Source organism: Clupea harengus, chromosome 18 (genome assembly GCF_900700415.2).
Source record: "Clupea harengus chromosome 18, Ch_v2.0.2, whole genome shotgun sequence".
In the NCBI taxonomy this organism is placed as follows: domain Eukaryota; kingdom Metazoa; phylum Chordata; class Actinopteri; order Clupeiformes; family Clupeidae; genus Clupea; species Clupea harengus.
In genome coordinates this window covers 767,917-784,687 of record NC_045169.1, presented here as the reverse complement: position 1 = coordinate 784,687, position 16,771 = coordinate 767,917, and the positions used below count along the sequence as shown (strand labels likewise).

Genomic DNA, 16,771 nt, shown 5'->3' with positions numbered 1-16,771 from the left:
GGCTGGTCTGGCTACAGTCACAGGGGTGTGTGGAACACACAAGGGCAATGACTGCACAGGTGGCTGCCTGGTGTCAGAAACACTGGCCTTCCCCCAGTGCAGTTAGACATTCAGATCTTACAATTACGAACCACCCATGACTGACTGGTCTAAAAGCACTTCTGCTTCTTCTTTTATTCTGTTTTAGAAGGAAGGAAGGAAAGAAATTCTAAAATCACAGATAGTCTGTGAACTCCACACGAGATGCTTTACTACTTGGCACACACAAACGGGCGAGACTGGTGGCAGGGGAGATCATTCCAAACGCCTTCACCTGGAGGAGAAGACAACAGTTTTCAATCAAACAAAGATCAATACAGATTCTAAACTCATAACCACATCAACATGTTAGATTACAGAAAAAGAGAAAAGGCTTTCAGAAGTTGTAGCCATTTTGCTAGAGTATGTTTCGTAATTCATAATGCATAGTGAAGAGCATAGTATGGCTACGTTGTACAAACTATAATGTATACAGGCCTATATAGAACACTGACAGGATAATGTTTTTGAGAGATGATTGGAGATGGACAGAGATGGAGTCCAGAAAATGGACAAACAGACTATATTCTGAGCTGATAATGGTGAAGTGCGTTGAAGTACCTTTGTAGTTGATGTTGATGCAGTGTTCATTTCCACTACCGTTATTGGGCTCCCATGCACCCCAATTGGAATAGTCAAATGCACTTCCATCAGTCCAGTACCATGTAAAACCCTGCATACAGAACAAAACATATTTTATCTTTACCTACAAAATCCACATTTACTATGTGTTTACCCTTTCAATCAGAGATTTTGAAATGACACTGTAGAAATCAATAGATAACAATCCACCATCGACTGTACATGACATTAGCCAGACTGCAATAAGTTACCTCAGCGGATCCCCCGCCCCCAATCCAAGTCAAGCCCTTGTTCCTAGACAACCTCCCCACAAGACGTGCTTCCTTAATGTTGTGGATGGATGCAAGATGCCCTCGCTGGCTCACACAGTACCCCTGAAGGTAAACAGAGAATTAAGATCTTGATCAGAAAGGGAAAAGAAACATTTCATTAAATTATACTGAAATGAAGAGATGTGGCAGATTGTTAATCCACACAAAGTAATAATAAACAATCTGCAGCATTTATGCTTACGAAGTTTGCTCTTTAAATCAGAAATATTCCGTTATTCACCTCTGCCAAAGACCAAGTTCGGCCGAATGAGAAAAATCTAAAGCAGCGATTTCCACAGCCGGTCCATCCCTGTCCACACGAGGCACGTTTCTCCACAGCTTTCACCTCTGTGAACAACAGAAAAGTGAGCCAGATCCAATGATGGCATGTTCTCTCTAAAGTAGAGAAGCTAAAGTATGCTGAACTGGTAGCGGAAGCGGGGCAACCAGGTTGGTAAGTACACAAGGAGGGTTTTTGAGGATGGTCACTCAAAGGAGCTTTAATGGAGCTGTCTGAGGCTGCTGAAAAAGCAAGCTAGTGGTTGTTGCTGAGGCGCTCCCAGACTACTTGGGGTCGTGAATGAACCTGAACTAAAACTGAGATAATCTTGTTGAGGTCTTTCTTGAGGTGTATCTGTTGTGGTCTGTGGTAGTGGCATGTGTTCTAAACCATCATGAATATAGAGGGGGTGGGTCTGGGACGCCAGACACCACAGGAGAGCCTTCTGGAGTGGTTGTCTTTAGTGATGAAGGAAACACTGGTGAAGGAAGGTGCCTGCTTGAAAACCTGTGAAATGCTCACGAAGGCAGCTATGGTGATGTTGTTGTGTCCTGCTGCTTAGGTTCTATAATTGGGCAGTCAGGTTTAGCACTTGTGGGCTACAGACAGCGCACGCTTGCCTTCACGGATCCCAGGTACAACACGCGCCATGTGTTGCGGTACAGGGCGGTTTGTAAAGCTCCATGAATTTACAAAACATTACATATTACACTTACATATTTACCTTTAAGGGTTCTGAAACATTTTGTTGACTAAACTTAGTTTTGATTTGTACTATTTATGTGAGAACAAAATAGCTCATGAAAGACTATGTCAAGAGTTTAAAATTCCCTAATAAAGTCAAAAGTAATTAATGAAGACAGTTCACTTCCATTTTTTATGTCAAATGCACCAACAATGCTAAAGTCCTGTTATCACAATAACTCCAACAGACCTCATGATGCTATATGTAACAGTTTTGATCCAGGCAAAAGGTGATTTTACGCAAACCCACCTGAGGAATCAGAGAACTGGACCTCAGTTTCACCTGGATCACCAACAGTCATGGCCTCTGGAGGAAGAAGAGGGTTAACACGATCCTTTTATTTTGACAACATCCTTTAAACCTGAATGAATTTTATTTTCAAGTTAGCCAAGCTCCCCCTAGCTCCTCCGTATTTCAGACCATGGATATGAATATATGCACACATTTACTATAAAACTCTTGGCTATAATCTGGTTGCTAAACTGATGTGTGCAGATGTGTGACCATCCAGGTCCTTTTAGGCAAACCCTCACTGAGACTCATTCCCACCTGGAGACGTAGGTATGAAATATGAACATATGGAATATAAACAGTTTTGATCCAGGCAACAAGTGATTTTATGCAAACCCACCTGAAGAGTCAGGGAGCTGGACCTCAGTTTCACCTGGATCCCCATCAGTCATGGCCTCTGGAGGACGGAGAGGGTCACAAAATACTTTTCAAAGCATGTCGACTGTTGCTTTATATTCATGCATTCTTAGCCTATTCACTTTCACAACATCCTCTACAACCAAAAAAACATCCATTAATAATGACTGACCTGTTGCCATGCTCAGTGCAAACACAGCATAGAGAAGAGAGAGCATCGGCAGAATCATCATGGTGGTTAATTATTCTGAAACACACACACACATAGAGAGAGAGAGAGAGAGAGAGAGAGAGAGAGGGAGAGAGAGAGAGACAATGACATGGCAGCGTATAATAAAAACTAAACTAAAACGTATGAAGTGAGATGTTTGAGTGAAAAGGCAGAGTCGGTGGGGTGATGCTCACCTGGTAATGAGGGAATCTCTGAGAGCCTCTGGATGATTTGGTAAAGATGAGGACGGCACAGCAGCAGCTTATATAGCCAGTTTTAATCAAATAGATCCATAAGGGTAAATATGTTTAGTAAAATGACCAGCATTCAGTAGAAGTCACATATGACTGCAAATGCTTCCAAAAATGTGTACCTTCACGGCTGGATGGTGAGAGTACAAAGTAGCAGGTTTCACAGACACAGGAAAATCAAGCTCAGGTATCGCTCTGTTGGAGTTCCTCTGTACAAATATGTAGGAACCAACTGTTTGCATTGTGTCAATCAAATTAATATGAAATACATTTAGCTTTAGTTGACTTACATTACTGTTCTCATTGATGAGCAGGTTTGATATTAAACATCTATGGGATTTATGCATGTGTCTCTGTAGGTGGGCGACTGTATATGAGTGTGTGTGTCAGTGTGGAGGCTATCCTATTAGCCTCAGTGTGGACAGCAAAGTGTTCCCAACGCGTAGCAAATAATCCTTGGTCCAGGCATGAACTCTCTTTGGGTGGTGTTCCCGTTTATTATAAAAGTATAAATGTGTACATAAAATTGGTCCTTTCACCATGTGCTGTTTGCTTATTAACAAGATGCTGTCGGTGAAGTGGGTTTCACGGCTACGGTAAGAACCGTGTGTTCCCCGCCATCCACACCTTTCCCTAATTGAGTAATCACACCTGTAGATACAGGTATACCCAATTTCCCGTGACGTGCCACACCCAGTGCAATACTCCCCCAAGTGGCTAAAATAAGTAACACTAAAATAAACCTAACTAAAAGATGGATAGAAATGGCTCCTACAGTCATTTCAGAAATAGTATCATTCCATCGAGACAAATATTTCTCCAAGGTTTAAAACAATAGAATATAATTACCATCATCTGATATGGTTTATAGCCCCGACTCTTTCTTTTCATACTGTTGTTTCTCCATCTCCCTCTATCCCTCTCTCCTCTTCTCTTCTGGCTTTACAGAGCGCAGTGCACATAACCGTGGCACATAAGGGGGGACCATTTGCTTGAGGCCGATCGGGTAGAGATAAAACGGGGGGGGGGGGGGGGGGGGGGTCATGTGGCAGAAAGGGAGGGAGAGAAGGGAAGGGGAAACAACAAGTGGTAAATGTACACAGCATAAACGGGGTAAATGTACACAGCATACATACAAACATCATATGGTATTAACATGATAGATACAAAACAGCTTAGTGGGTATTACATGGATAAGTGGAGTAGGAGCAGAAAAACATGTCGATGGTGGCAATTATATTTATTGCAGGAAAATGCTAGCATAGAGTATGGGGTAGAATAAGTGTATGACAGTATGGTGGGGATGGGTACATGTGGGCCGAGGGTTTCTACAAGTAGATCAGGTGGAGAGACTACAGCAGCATCCCACAGTGAAGATAGTCTACACTAGGAGGGGAAGAAAGAGACAAAGTGAGTGGGTAGAGTTTGTGTGTAGATGTACTCGATGGATATGGTGATGAGGAACAATGTTTCCACATCCATCTGCATTTGCCAGCAAAGGTCACGCTATAAGAGTGAGAACATTTTATTTGTAGACATCAATTTGATAAACAGATAAGGATATAAAGGTAAGCAATTAACAGCAGGTAATATGGCCACTTCATCAGTATCAATATAACCATTAGCAATAGGATATAGAATCTGGTCAGTGTACCATGGGGTGAGTGTTTTCTGTTTTCTTCTTCTCTTTTTCAGTGGTGCAACAGTGTCAAGGGTTGAGTGAAGCACACATGTGACACCATCTGTAAGTTAGTCGATATGAGGTGGGGATGTGCTTACGCCACTTTCAGTGCCAGAGGTAAGAGCTGGGGCAAATGCAGCTTGTAGTTTTGACATGAATTCTGCTGTAGTCTTGTCGGATAAACAAAGGCTGTAGAAGTGGCTGATAATGCGCAGAGTTCTAATTGCATGTTGACTGTATTAGGTGATGGTCTGAAAGGGCAGTATTTTGAGGTAGAACTATAGGGTGGTCAATTTCTAAGCCATGTCAAAGTCAATGATGTGATTGTGGTAATGAGTCGGTGTGTTTACATGTTGGGAAAACCCAATAGAGTCTATTAATAATTGGAATGCGATTGTAAGAGTTGTCAGAGTTCATTACCAAGGTGTTTAACTCTCGGTTAGTAAGTAGTTAATATCAAGTGGCGGGCCGCATGAAATCGATTGGCGGGCCGGATCTGGCCGGCGGGATGGGAGTTTGAGACCCAGGAGTTTGAGACGGCAGGTTTCAAGAAAGCTATTTATCTGTCCAGAAAAAACTTTAACAGGCATTTTCTTCTGAAGCCTCGTTACTTTTTCTTTTTTTGTTCATGAAAAGTCAGATGAATAAACTACCTATGTGTGAATGCAATAACACACCCTGGGTGATCTGGTAGAAAGTCCTGGTCCAATGAGGTTGCACACGTGTGTTATAGAGGGTTTTTTCTGCTGTAGGAACCTGATATAACATGTGATATCAAGCACTCAGATGTCAGGGTTTGTCATCAGACTATACATGTTTGTACTCCCCATTGGAAGAAGAGGAGGATGAGTCACTCACAGCCAAGGGAATATAACACAAGTCAAATAGACAATAAAATAAAAAACAGCCCATCTGATATAACTATAAACAAGGATCTGTCATATAAAGTTTCTGCTGCTGAAATGAACTCAACACAAATATACTCAGGATCACATATCTAACCCTTCATGGGACCCGGATGCAATATCAGATCACCCTGAGAATGAGGAAGCAAGCAAAGCAAGTTGGGGTAGGGCAGGATAGAAAACCTGATTTTTGTTTTTCTAAAACCTGGTGCACACAGTACCTAACATAATTTCTCAGTGCTGCTGGCTACTCATACACCCCCTACCTATTTCCTTTGGAGTTTTTGTTTACATGCTTGTGTGGATGGATGTATTCTGTGTGTGTGCTAATATGTATACCCCTTGACCGATGAATGCACCCAGCCAAAACACCTCTTCTAGATCAGTGTTTCTCAAACTTTTTCAGACCAAGGACCACTTAGCCAATAAAAAAAAACTCGCGGACCATCTAACTAAATAGTATATCCCCGGAACATGCCTCCTACCCAGACACCAGACAATTGTTAGCGCACATGATTTTCGCGGGTGGGCTCTCCTTTTTTACATACCGGTAGGCTAGTTATAGATGATGCGCAAGGCAAAGCATCTGGAACCCTGCTCCATGCGTGACTTGGTTATGTTACAAACTATAGTTCGCTCACAGCCTCATACTCCCATCACACACTCAGACACGCCAATGTATCACAAAACACAACGATGCGCATACCGACCACAGTAATTCACTAACAACAGAAGGCCAGCCCACTGGCATTAATACAGCCATCCTAGTAGTCAACTTTTCATAATTAAGAGCTGTCATTATCCAACGTCACACAACACAGAATATAGTTATCATCTTGCTGTCTCCGCAGCGGGAGAAAAAAACGCTGTTTGAATGCAGCTCCACGGCGGCATAATGCCCAATGAGGCTGAACCATCTCGCCATTGCACCTTCTCCTTGTCTGTGTCAGAGGCTTTCTCATTTAATTTTCTTTTCATAGTCCCTGTCTTAAGCCACCAATCCATGACCTTGTTAATAGATTAGGCAACTCTTTAATATACTAGGCTACTACTGGCTGTGTTCTCTTCGTTCTGAGTTGTATGTTAGAAATGTCGCAATAATTTACTTTTGGCCGTCGAGGACCATTACGGGGCACTGGCGGACCTTTTTTATGTCTAAGAAATATACATGCGTGACTGGCAAGGGTGTAGATTCTTCATGTGAAGTGATATGCCTACAGTGCATGTGACCATATGCCCTCAAAACTTCTACCGTCTGTTGTGTTACACCCTAATCAATTTCATCCTAGGTGTGGCCAGGATCCACACCTCACTCTGCCCGGCGGCAGGCAAGTGATACTGTTGCGGGAAGACTTGGCAAGCCCTTTGATGTAGTTTGGTTTCCCTGTATGCGTGAATTGACAGTGCCCAACGAAATGCCCACAGGGTGGTATTAAAGTGAACACTAATCGTCTGATAGAAAATGAAGGGTGTCGTGGTGTCTGAGTAAGGAGATACGTCAACCATGACTGATAATGACTGTTGAGTAATTAGATGTCACGACAAGCACACTTACATCCTATGAAAAACCGAATTCCTACTGCTAATTTATCCCATGTCAAGACAGTTATAGAGCAGAGGACTCACAGGAACGTCGTCCCGTGCCCCTTTAGGGAGATCTCGGCCCTGGTCATATCAGGTGGAATTCATGAATGGAAAGTAGTCCACTGGTCATGTTAAAACAACAACCAATGCCATCCAAAACATTTTACGCCCACATGCTCTGCCAATCAGAACGTTCCATATTAACAATTCCTGCACTGTACTAGTTAGTATGTACACTTTTAAATATAGCCTCGGATGTATGTATGTGGGCAGGGCTGGCCCTAGCAAATTTGTCGCCCTAGGCAAGCTTCACTCCTGGCGCAAAATATTGGTTGGAGATATAGAAGGGGGCGCAAAAAACTCTGCCCAGCAAAAAAAAAAAATTATAAGAATTTGAGGGGTGCCCTAGGCAACCGCCTATAGGCCCTGTCACACCATAACGTTCTGGTCAACGTTCTATGACGTTAGAGGAAACGTTGGTAATCGTCCATGGTCGCTGGTATAGCGCCAGAAGAGCGTTGTGTGAAAGCTGGTGAACGCTGTAATCGTCGGTAATCGTCGTTGATCGGCGGAGAACGCTGGTCCGAAAATACATTTTTGAACATGCACAAAAGTTCTCATGGAGACCAGCGTTCTTCAACTTTTAATTTAAACTCTGGACAACGTTCATGGGACGTTTTACTAACGTTGCACGCGTTTGGCTATCGTTAGTCAGTCGTTAGTCAGTCGTTACCCTAGTGTTACTTGGTCGTTATTAATCGTTTGCCTTGCAGTGAACGACTCACTGGCGACCAGTCAACGACCACTGAACGGACCCCTAGTGCATGCAGCGTGTGACTAACGTCAAACGAAGGTCATATGGCGTCCAATGAGCGTCATTTAGCGTTTCCCGAACGTCCATGCATGTGGGTAGGGTAGACTAAGTACAGTTGATGCACCCAAAATAACTTAAGTGCGCAGCAATCCTGAGACGGGATTTTTAGTTTGGCCTACTAACGTCCTCTTTGATCCCGGGAAATTTGAGCACCTAAACCATCTCTCGTACGAAGATATCGGCGGAAGTTTTTTCACCAAGGGAAGATCTTGATTGTATCATGTCCCTTCTACAATTAATATGTTATTAACCATACGTGATCAACAAACGCAACTTACATCATTGCAAACGTTATTCTGTGCACTATAAATCTATGTATTCCATGCTATCATGTCATGCAAGCGAAAAGCGTGAGGTGGTCAGCGGGGTACAGTTGAGACACAATGTCTCAACTGTACCCGCGATAAGCAGGTTAGAAGTCAAAGTTAGACAACAAACAAAGCAAATGAAAATAAAATGTTATATTTTTGATATTAGAACTGTCCTATATGAATGGGTGTCTTTTCAAACATGAAAGTAATAAGAATGATTCATCTTGGGGACTAAATAAGCAAGGTGGGAGATCGGGTACAGTTGATACAGCTTGATTGTGATATAGCCTGTATTTTCAATCCTTGGTCAGTCACCATCAATGGGTTAAATGGGTGTCTCAACTGTACTCAGTCTACCCTATATAAACCAATGCTTTTTAAGTAGGCCTAGGGTTCAGTTGATTTTGGGCTACCGTAGAGAACACCCACTATGGAGGATCCAGAAAGACTAAGGAGGGTATATATGCTTGCTTGAGCCCAGCGTGAAGTAGATGTACTGAACTTGAACATAGCTGAGCACTGTTATAGCTGGTGCTGTTCCATGGCAGATGGATATGATATGAAGACTCTTGTGACATGGACAATGTGTGTGGATGTGGATGTTTTCTAATAATAAACATTGAGAAACACAAATTCAGTGTCACATTTAAATCATTTATTTTAATAACATAAAATCCAAGGAATAACATTGCTAGTGAAAGAGGCTTTGTATTCTTCTTACTTTCAGCAGCATTTATCATCTTCTTACTTGCAGCAGCGCTAGTAGCAGAAGCCCCCCTGCCAACTTTTCTTGGTCTTTGCGGCATGATGTTCACTGTTCAGATCAACTGAATCCACTATGATTTCCAGCGTTTTATACCCGTTTGACCATAAAACCCACACGGCAGCAAAACGCTATTCTGTCGTTATTCACACGTTAATCACACGCTCAACACGCTCGTCTAACGTTGACTTATTGTTCGTCGCGCGCCAGTGACACGTCAGCACACGTTCGTTGCGCGCCAGAGACACGTCACTTGGTCGCTGTTACACGCTCCTCATGCGTCAGTCCCACGCTAGTCATGCGTCAGTCCCCAGCTATTCTGTCGTTAGTAACACGCCAGATGTGTCCACCTCGCCCTAGAATGCTCAAAATTGAACGATTAGAACATTCAGAGAACGTTGACCAGAACGTTATGGTGTGACGGGCCTTATGGGCTGAAACACACCAAACGCGTTTCTGGCAAAACCATTGTTTCCTATGGTACGGTGTGCCTTTCGTGTGAGCCTCTTGTGTGCGCCTCTTTCTAGCGTTTTTTAGGTGCGCTTAAAAGTTGAAATATTCTCAACTTTTCAGCGCAAGGCGCGGAGGTGCACCGCTCATCAATGTCAGACTCGGCCCAGGCAGGTTGCGCACGCAGCTCCGCTTCATTGGCGCGCCGGGCAAAACAGCCTGGTGCGCCTGCGACTGTTATGCCCGCCGCACTTTGCCAAGATGTTTTGAAGCGTCTGCGTCTTAAATGCGTTTGGTGTGTTTCAGCCCTATGTCGCCTGTAGGAAGGACCGCCCCTGCCTATGTGTCATTATAAAAATAAAAATCAGCTTTGCTTGCTTCCTCATTCTCAGGGTGATCTGATATTGCATCCTGGTCCCATGAAGGGTTAGTTAGATATGTGATCCTGAGTATATTTGTGTTGAGTTCATTTCAGCAGCAGAAACTTTATATGACAGATCCTTGTTTATAGTTATATCAGATATGTTGATGGGCTGTTTTTTATTTTATTGTCCATTTGACTAGTGTTATATTCCCTTGGCTGTGAGTGACTCATTGATGGAGATAATTTCCAAACACTGTTAATGACTTAAGAATATAATAATCAAGTGCCTTGTATTTTTAATTACCTTATATGAATCATGTACTTATGTAAGCAGGAACATGGCTTTTCTGTGTTTCTGCACGTGTGTAACTTAGAATATTAGGTGCCACTTAGTCTGCATATGTACAAGAGCATGTTTAGACCAGAGGTGATAAGAAGGGTCGAACTGTGCTTCTTTCGACCTTGTGCAAAACTGCCATCCTTACAAGACAGGGAGCCTCGGACGTCAGAGATCCACCACGTCGTTATCCCTGCTGAACGCTAAACTTCTGTCTTCTATATAAACCTTGTGCGATGTGTTTAATATTGCTTCACTTTCAGCCTTGTGCTAGGAGTGAGCCCGATTGCAATTGTTGTTTGTCTAATAAATATACTTATATGCAGCTCCGGAGTCCTGAGGTAACTAGGGTGAATTTTCACCTATCTCTCTTCTTCCAATGGGGAGTAGAAACATGTATGGTCTGATGACAAACCCTGACATCTGAGTGCTTGATATCACATGTTATATCAGGTTCCTACAGCAGAAAAAACCCTCTATAACACACGTGTGCAACCTCATTGGACCAGGACTTTCTACCAGATCACCCAGGGTGTGTTATTGCATTCACACATAGGTGGTTTATTCATCTGACTTTTCATGAACAAAAAAAAGACAAAGTAACGAGGGTTCAGAAGAAAATGCCAGTCAAAGTTTTTTTCTGGACAGATAAAAAGCTTTCTTGAAACCTGGCAGAAGTAGTATCTAACCCAGGGGTCTCAAACTCCCTGCTAATCCCGCCTGCCAATCGATTTCATGCGGCCCGCCACTTGATATTAACTACTTACTAACCGAGAGTTAAAGACCTTGGTAATGAACTATGATAAAATCCTCATAGTGGGAGATTTTAATATCCACATGGACAATGAAAAAATGTCTCTTCCAATCATTAATAGACTCTATTGGGTTTTCCCAACATGTAAACACACCAACTCATTACCACAATCACATCATTGACTTTGTATAAAGATATGGCTTAAAATTGACCACCCTATAGTTCTACCTCAAAATACTGCCCTTTCAGACCATCACCTAATACAGTCAACATGCAATTAGAACTCTGCGCATTATCAGCCACTTCTACAGCCCTTGTTTATCCGACAAGACTACAGCAGAATTCATGTCAAAACTACAAGCTGCATTTGCCCCAGCTCTTACCTCTGGCACTAAAAGTGGCGTAAGCACATCCCCACCTCATATCGACCTACTTACAGATGGTGTCACATGTGTGCTTCACTCAACCCTTGACACTGTTGCACCACTGAAAAAGAGAAGAAGAAAACAGAAAACACTCACCCCATGGTACACTGACCAGATTCTATATCCTATTGCTAATGGTTATATTGATACTGATGAAGTGGCCATTTTACCTGCTGTAAATTGCTTACCCTTGTATCCTTGTATATTTTTGTATATAAATTTTTTTTTTTTTGTATATAAAATTGATGTCTACAAATAAAATGTTCTCACTCTTATAGCGTGACCTTTGCTCGCAAATGCAGATGGATGTGGAAACATTGTTCCTCAACACCATATCCATCGAGTACATCTACGCATATTGGCAGCTGAACTCTGCCCACTCACTTTGTCTCTTTCTTCCCCTCCTAGTCTAAACTATCTTCACTGTGGGATGCTGCTGTAGCCTCTCCACCCGATCTACTTGTAGAAACCCTCAGCCCACATGTACCCATCCCCACCATACTGTCATACACTTATTCTACCCCATACTCTATGCTAGCATTTTCCTGCAATAAATATAATTGCCACCATCGACATGTTTTTCTGCTCCTACTCTACTTATCCATGTAATACCCACTAAGCTGTTTTGTATTTATCATGTTAATACCATATGATGTTTGTATGTATGCTGTGTACATTTACCCCGTGTATGCTGTGTACATTTACCCCGTGTATGCTGTGTACATTTACCCCGTGTATGCTTTGTACATTTACCACTTGTTGTTTCCCCTTCCCTTCTCTCCCTCCCTTTCTGCCACATGCCCCCCCCCCCCCCCCCCTTTTTATCACAAGCAGATGGGCCCCCCTTATGTGCCGTGGTTCTGCTTAAGGTTTCTTCCTGATTAACATGGAGTTTTTAAATGAACCTGTCGCCATAGTGCTTCCTCTAGAGGGGTTCAGGCACTGCGCTCTGTAAAGCCAGAAGAGAAGAGGAGAGAGGGATAGAGGGAGATGGAGAAACAACAGTATGAAAAGAAAGAGTAGGGGCTATAAACCATATCAGATGATGGTAATTATATTCTATTGTTTTAAACCTTGGAGAAATATTTGTCTCGATGGAATTATACTATTTCTGAAAACACACTGACAACATCACACTTATATACAGTCGCCCACATACAGAGACGCATGCATAAATCCCATAGATGTATAATATCAAAGATATCATATAATATCATGTTGCTCATCAAAGAGAACATTAATGTAAGTCAACTGAAGCTAAATGTATTTCATATGATTTTGATTGACACAATGCAAACTGTTGGTTCCTACATATTTGTACAGAGGAACTCCAACAGAGCGATACCTGAGCTTGATTTTCCTGTGTCTGTGAAACCTGCTACTCTGTACTCTCACCATCCAACCGTGAAGGTACATATTTTTGGAAGCATTTGCAGTCATATGTGACTTCCACTGAATGTTGGTCATTTTACTAAACATATTTACCTGATGGATCTATTTGATTAAAACTGGCTATATAAGCTGCTGCTGTGCCGTCCTCATCTTTACCAAATCATCCAGAGGCTCTCAGAGATTCCCTCATTACCAGGTGAGCATCACCCCACCGACTCTGCCTTTTCACTCAAACATCTCACTTCATACGTTTTAGTTTTGTTTTTATTATATGCTGCCATGTCATTCTCTCTCTCTCTCTCTCTCTCTCTTTCTCTCTCTCTCTGTGTGTGTGTTTCAGAATAATTAACCACCATGGCGATTTTGCCGATGCTCTCTCTTCTCTATGCTGTGTTTGCACTGAGCATGGCAACAGGTCAGTCATTATTAATGGATGTTTTTTTGGTTATAGAGGATGTTGTGAAAGTGAATAGGCTAAGAATGCATGAATATAAAGCAACAGTCGACATGCTTTGAAAAGTATTTTGTCATGAAAAACGTTATTCATCATCCTGACCATGGTGACCCTCTCCATCCTCCAGAGGCCATGACTGATGGGGATCCAGGTGAAACTGAGGTCCAGCTCCCTGACTCTTCAGGTGGGTTTGCATAAAATCACTTGTTGCCTGGATCAAAACTGTTCATATTCCATATGTTCATATTTCATACCTACGTCTCCAGGTGGGAATGAGTCTCAGTGAGGATTTGCCTAAAAGGACCTGGATGGTCACACATCTGCACACAACAGTTTAGTAAACAAGATGATAGGGGGAGCTTGGCTAACTTGAAAAGAAAATCATTCAGGTTTAAAGGATGTTGTCAAAATGAAAGGATCGTGTTAACCCTCTTCTTCCTCCAGAGGCCATGACTGTTGGTGATCCAGGTGAAACTGAGGTCCAGTTCTCTGATTCCTCAGGTGGGTTTGCATAAAATCACCTGTTGCCTGGATCAAAACTGTTACATATAGCATCATATAGTATCATATAGCATATAGCATGATGAGGTCTGTTGGAGTTATTGTGATAACAGGACTTTAGCATTGTTGTTGCACCATTTACATTTACATTTACATTTAGTCATTTAGCAGACGCTTTTGTCCAAAGCGACGTACAAGGGAGAGAATATTCAAGCTACGAGCAATAGAACCTGGTGTAACAATAAATAAATACTACTTTACATTAGAAATATAACAAAATGAAATAAAAAGAAAGAAAGAGTGCAGAAGTGTAACTGCTGTAATTGCAAGTTACGCACTAGTCGAAGTGCCAGTTAGGACGGGAAGTGCTCTCTGAAGAGTTGGGTCTTCAAAAGCTTCTTAAAGGTAGAGAGGGACGCCCCTGCTCTGGTAGTGCTGGGCAGCTCATTCCACCAACGTGGAACTACAAATGAGAATAGTCTGGACTGCCGTGCTTGCACAGACGGCAGTGCCAAACGACGCTTACTAGAAGAGCGCAGCATCCTGGGTGTAACATTTGCCCTTACAAGAGCATTTAGGTAGGTGGGAGCAGAACCATCAAGCACTTTGTAGGCAAGCATAAGTGACTTGAACTTAATGCGAGCAGCTACAGGCAGCCAGTGGAGGTCAATGAGTAGCGGGGTGACGTGTGCCCTCTTCGGTTGGTTGAACACCAGACGCGCCGCCGCGTTCTGGATCATTTGTAGTGGTTTCACCACGCAAGCCGGCAGGCCCGTTAGGAGGGCGTTGCAGTAATCAAGGCGTGCCTTTGTAGCATAGCTGCCTTTGTGAGCATTTCACAGGTTTTCAAGCAGGCATCTTCCTTCACCAGTGTTTCCTTCATCACTAAAGACTAACAACCACTCCAGAAGGCTCTCCTGTGGTGTCTGGCGTCCCAGACCCACCCCCTCTATATTCATGATGGTTTAGAACACATGCCACTACCAGAGACCACAACAGATACACCTCAAGAAAGACCTCAACAAGATTATCTCAGTTTTAGTTCAGGTTCATTCACGACCCCAAGTAGTCTGGGAGTGCCTCAGCAACAACCACTGGCTTGCTTTTTCAGCAGCCTCAGACAGCTCCATTAAAGCTCCTTTGAGTGACCATATTCAAAAACACTCCTTGTGTACTTACCAACCTGGTTGCCCCGCTTCCGCTACCAGTTCAGCATACTTTAGCTTCTCTACTTTAGAGAGAACATGCCATCATTGGATCTGGCTCACTTTTCTGTTCACAGAGGTAAAAGCTGTGGAGAAACGTGCCTCGTGTGGAGGGGGATGGACCCGCTCTGGAAATCGCTGCTTTAGATTTTTCTCATTCGGCCGAACTTGGGCTCTGGCAGAGGTGAATGACGGATTTTTTCTGATTTAAAGAACAAACTCCATAAGCATGAATGCTGCAGATTGTTCTTTTTCCTTTCTGATCATGCTCTTAATTCTCTGTTTACCTTCAGGCGTACTGTGTGAGCCAGCGAGGGCATCTTGCATCCATCCACAACATTAACGAAGCACGTCTTGTGGGGAGGTTGTCAGGGAACCGTAACTGGGCTTGGATTGGGGGCGGGGGATCCTCTGAGGTAACTTATTGCAGTCTGGCTAATGTCATGTACAGTAGATGGTGGATTGTTATCTATTGATTTATACAGTGTCATTTCAAAATCTCTGATTGAAAGGGTAAACACATAGTAAATGAGGATTTTGTAGGTAAAGATAAAAGATGTTTTGTTCTGTATGCAGAGTTTTACGTGGTATTGGACTGATGGAAGCGCATTCGACTATTCCAATTGGAGTGCATGGGAGCCCAATAACGCTGGTGGAAATGAACACTGCATTAACATCAACTACAATGGTACTTCAACACACTTCACCATTATCAGCTCAGAATATAGTCTGTTTGTCCATTTTCTGGACTCCATCTCTGTCCATCTCCAATCATCTCTCAAAAACATTATCCTTTCAGTGTTTTATATAGGCCTGTATACATTATAGTTTGTACAACGTAGCCAAACTATGCTCTTCACTATGCATTATGAATTACGAAACATACTCTAGCAAAATGTCTACAACTTCTGAAAGACTTTTCTCTTTTTCTGTAATCTAACGTGTGGATGTGGTTTACAGTTTAGAATCTGTATTGATCTTTGTTTGACTGGAAACTGTTGTCTTCTCCAGGTGGTGGCGTTTGGAATGATCTCCCCTGCCACCAGTCTCGCCCGTTTGTGTGTGCCAAGTAGTAAAGCATCTCGTGTGGAGTTCACAGACTATCTGTGATTTTAGAATTTCATTCTTTCCTTCCTTCTAAAACAGAATAAAAGAAGAAGCAGAAGTGCTTTTAGACATCAGTCATGGGTGGTTCATGATTGTAAGATCTCAATGTCTGACTGCACTGGGGGAAGGCCAGTGTTTCTGACACCAGGCAGCCACCTGTGCAGTCATTGCCCTTGTGTGTTCTACACACCCCTGTGACTGTAGCCAGACCAGACCATCAGGTGTCGATGTAACTCTTCTTTCTTCTTTTTTTCAGTTTAAACTTTCACTGTCATATAACTAATCAATAAACGCATCATCAAAAAGCAACCTCTGGATTTGGTGTTTTTCCATGCAGTTATTCACACAGACCTCAGCTCTGTTGTATTTGTTCTTCTACTATGACAGGAAAACAGCCATGCATATCAATAGCTTGCTAAGTATGATATGATTACATAACAGAGCTCTACAAAACTAAATGCAGATTCTCAGATACAAATGTACATACTAGAGGGGTGGGGGGAGAGAAATGAGGAGTAGATGACAGAGAACCTTTCATTAACTGACAAACAAGGGACT

At 42.7% G+C, this 16,771-nt stretch overlaps 1 protein-coding gene across 1 annotated transcript; it reads right to left on the bottom strand.

Moving 5' to 3' along the window:
• Positions 1 to 251: 251 nt before the first annotated feature.
• LOC122133753 (ladderlectin-like) lies at positions 252 to 2,826 on the bottom strand. The gene is made up of 7 exons (XM_042710506.1): positions 2,817 to 2,826; positions 2,628 to 2,684; positions 2,246 to 2,302; positions 1,213 to 1,319; positions 912 to 1,034; positions 640 to 751; positions 252 to 313 (listed from the first exon to the last, which is right to left on the bottom strand). The coding sequence occupies exons 1-7, from the start codon at positions 2,824 to 2,826 to the stop codon at positions 252 to 254; spliced, it is 528 nt and encodes a 175-aa protein (XP_042566440.1).
• Between the last annotated feature and the right edge of the window lie 13,945 nt (positions 2,827 to 16,771).

Bases quoted from the DNA above. Each gene is read 5' to 3' on its own strand.
- LOC122133753 (XM_042710506.1), bottom strand. The intron at 1,320-2,245 runs GTGGGTTTGCGT...TGTTGTTCACAG, and splicing joins CCAGTTCTCTGATTCCTCAG to AGGTGAAAGCTGTGGAGAAA. The intron at 314-639 runs GTACTTCAACGC...CTTCTCCTCCAG, and splicing joins CATCAACATCAACTACAAAG to GTGAAGGCGTTTGGAATGAT.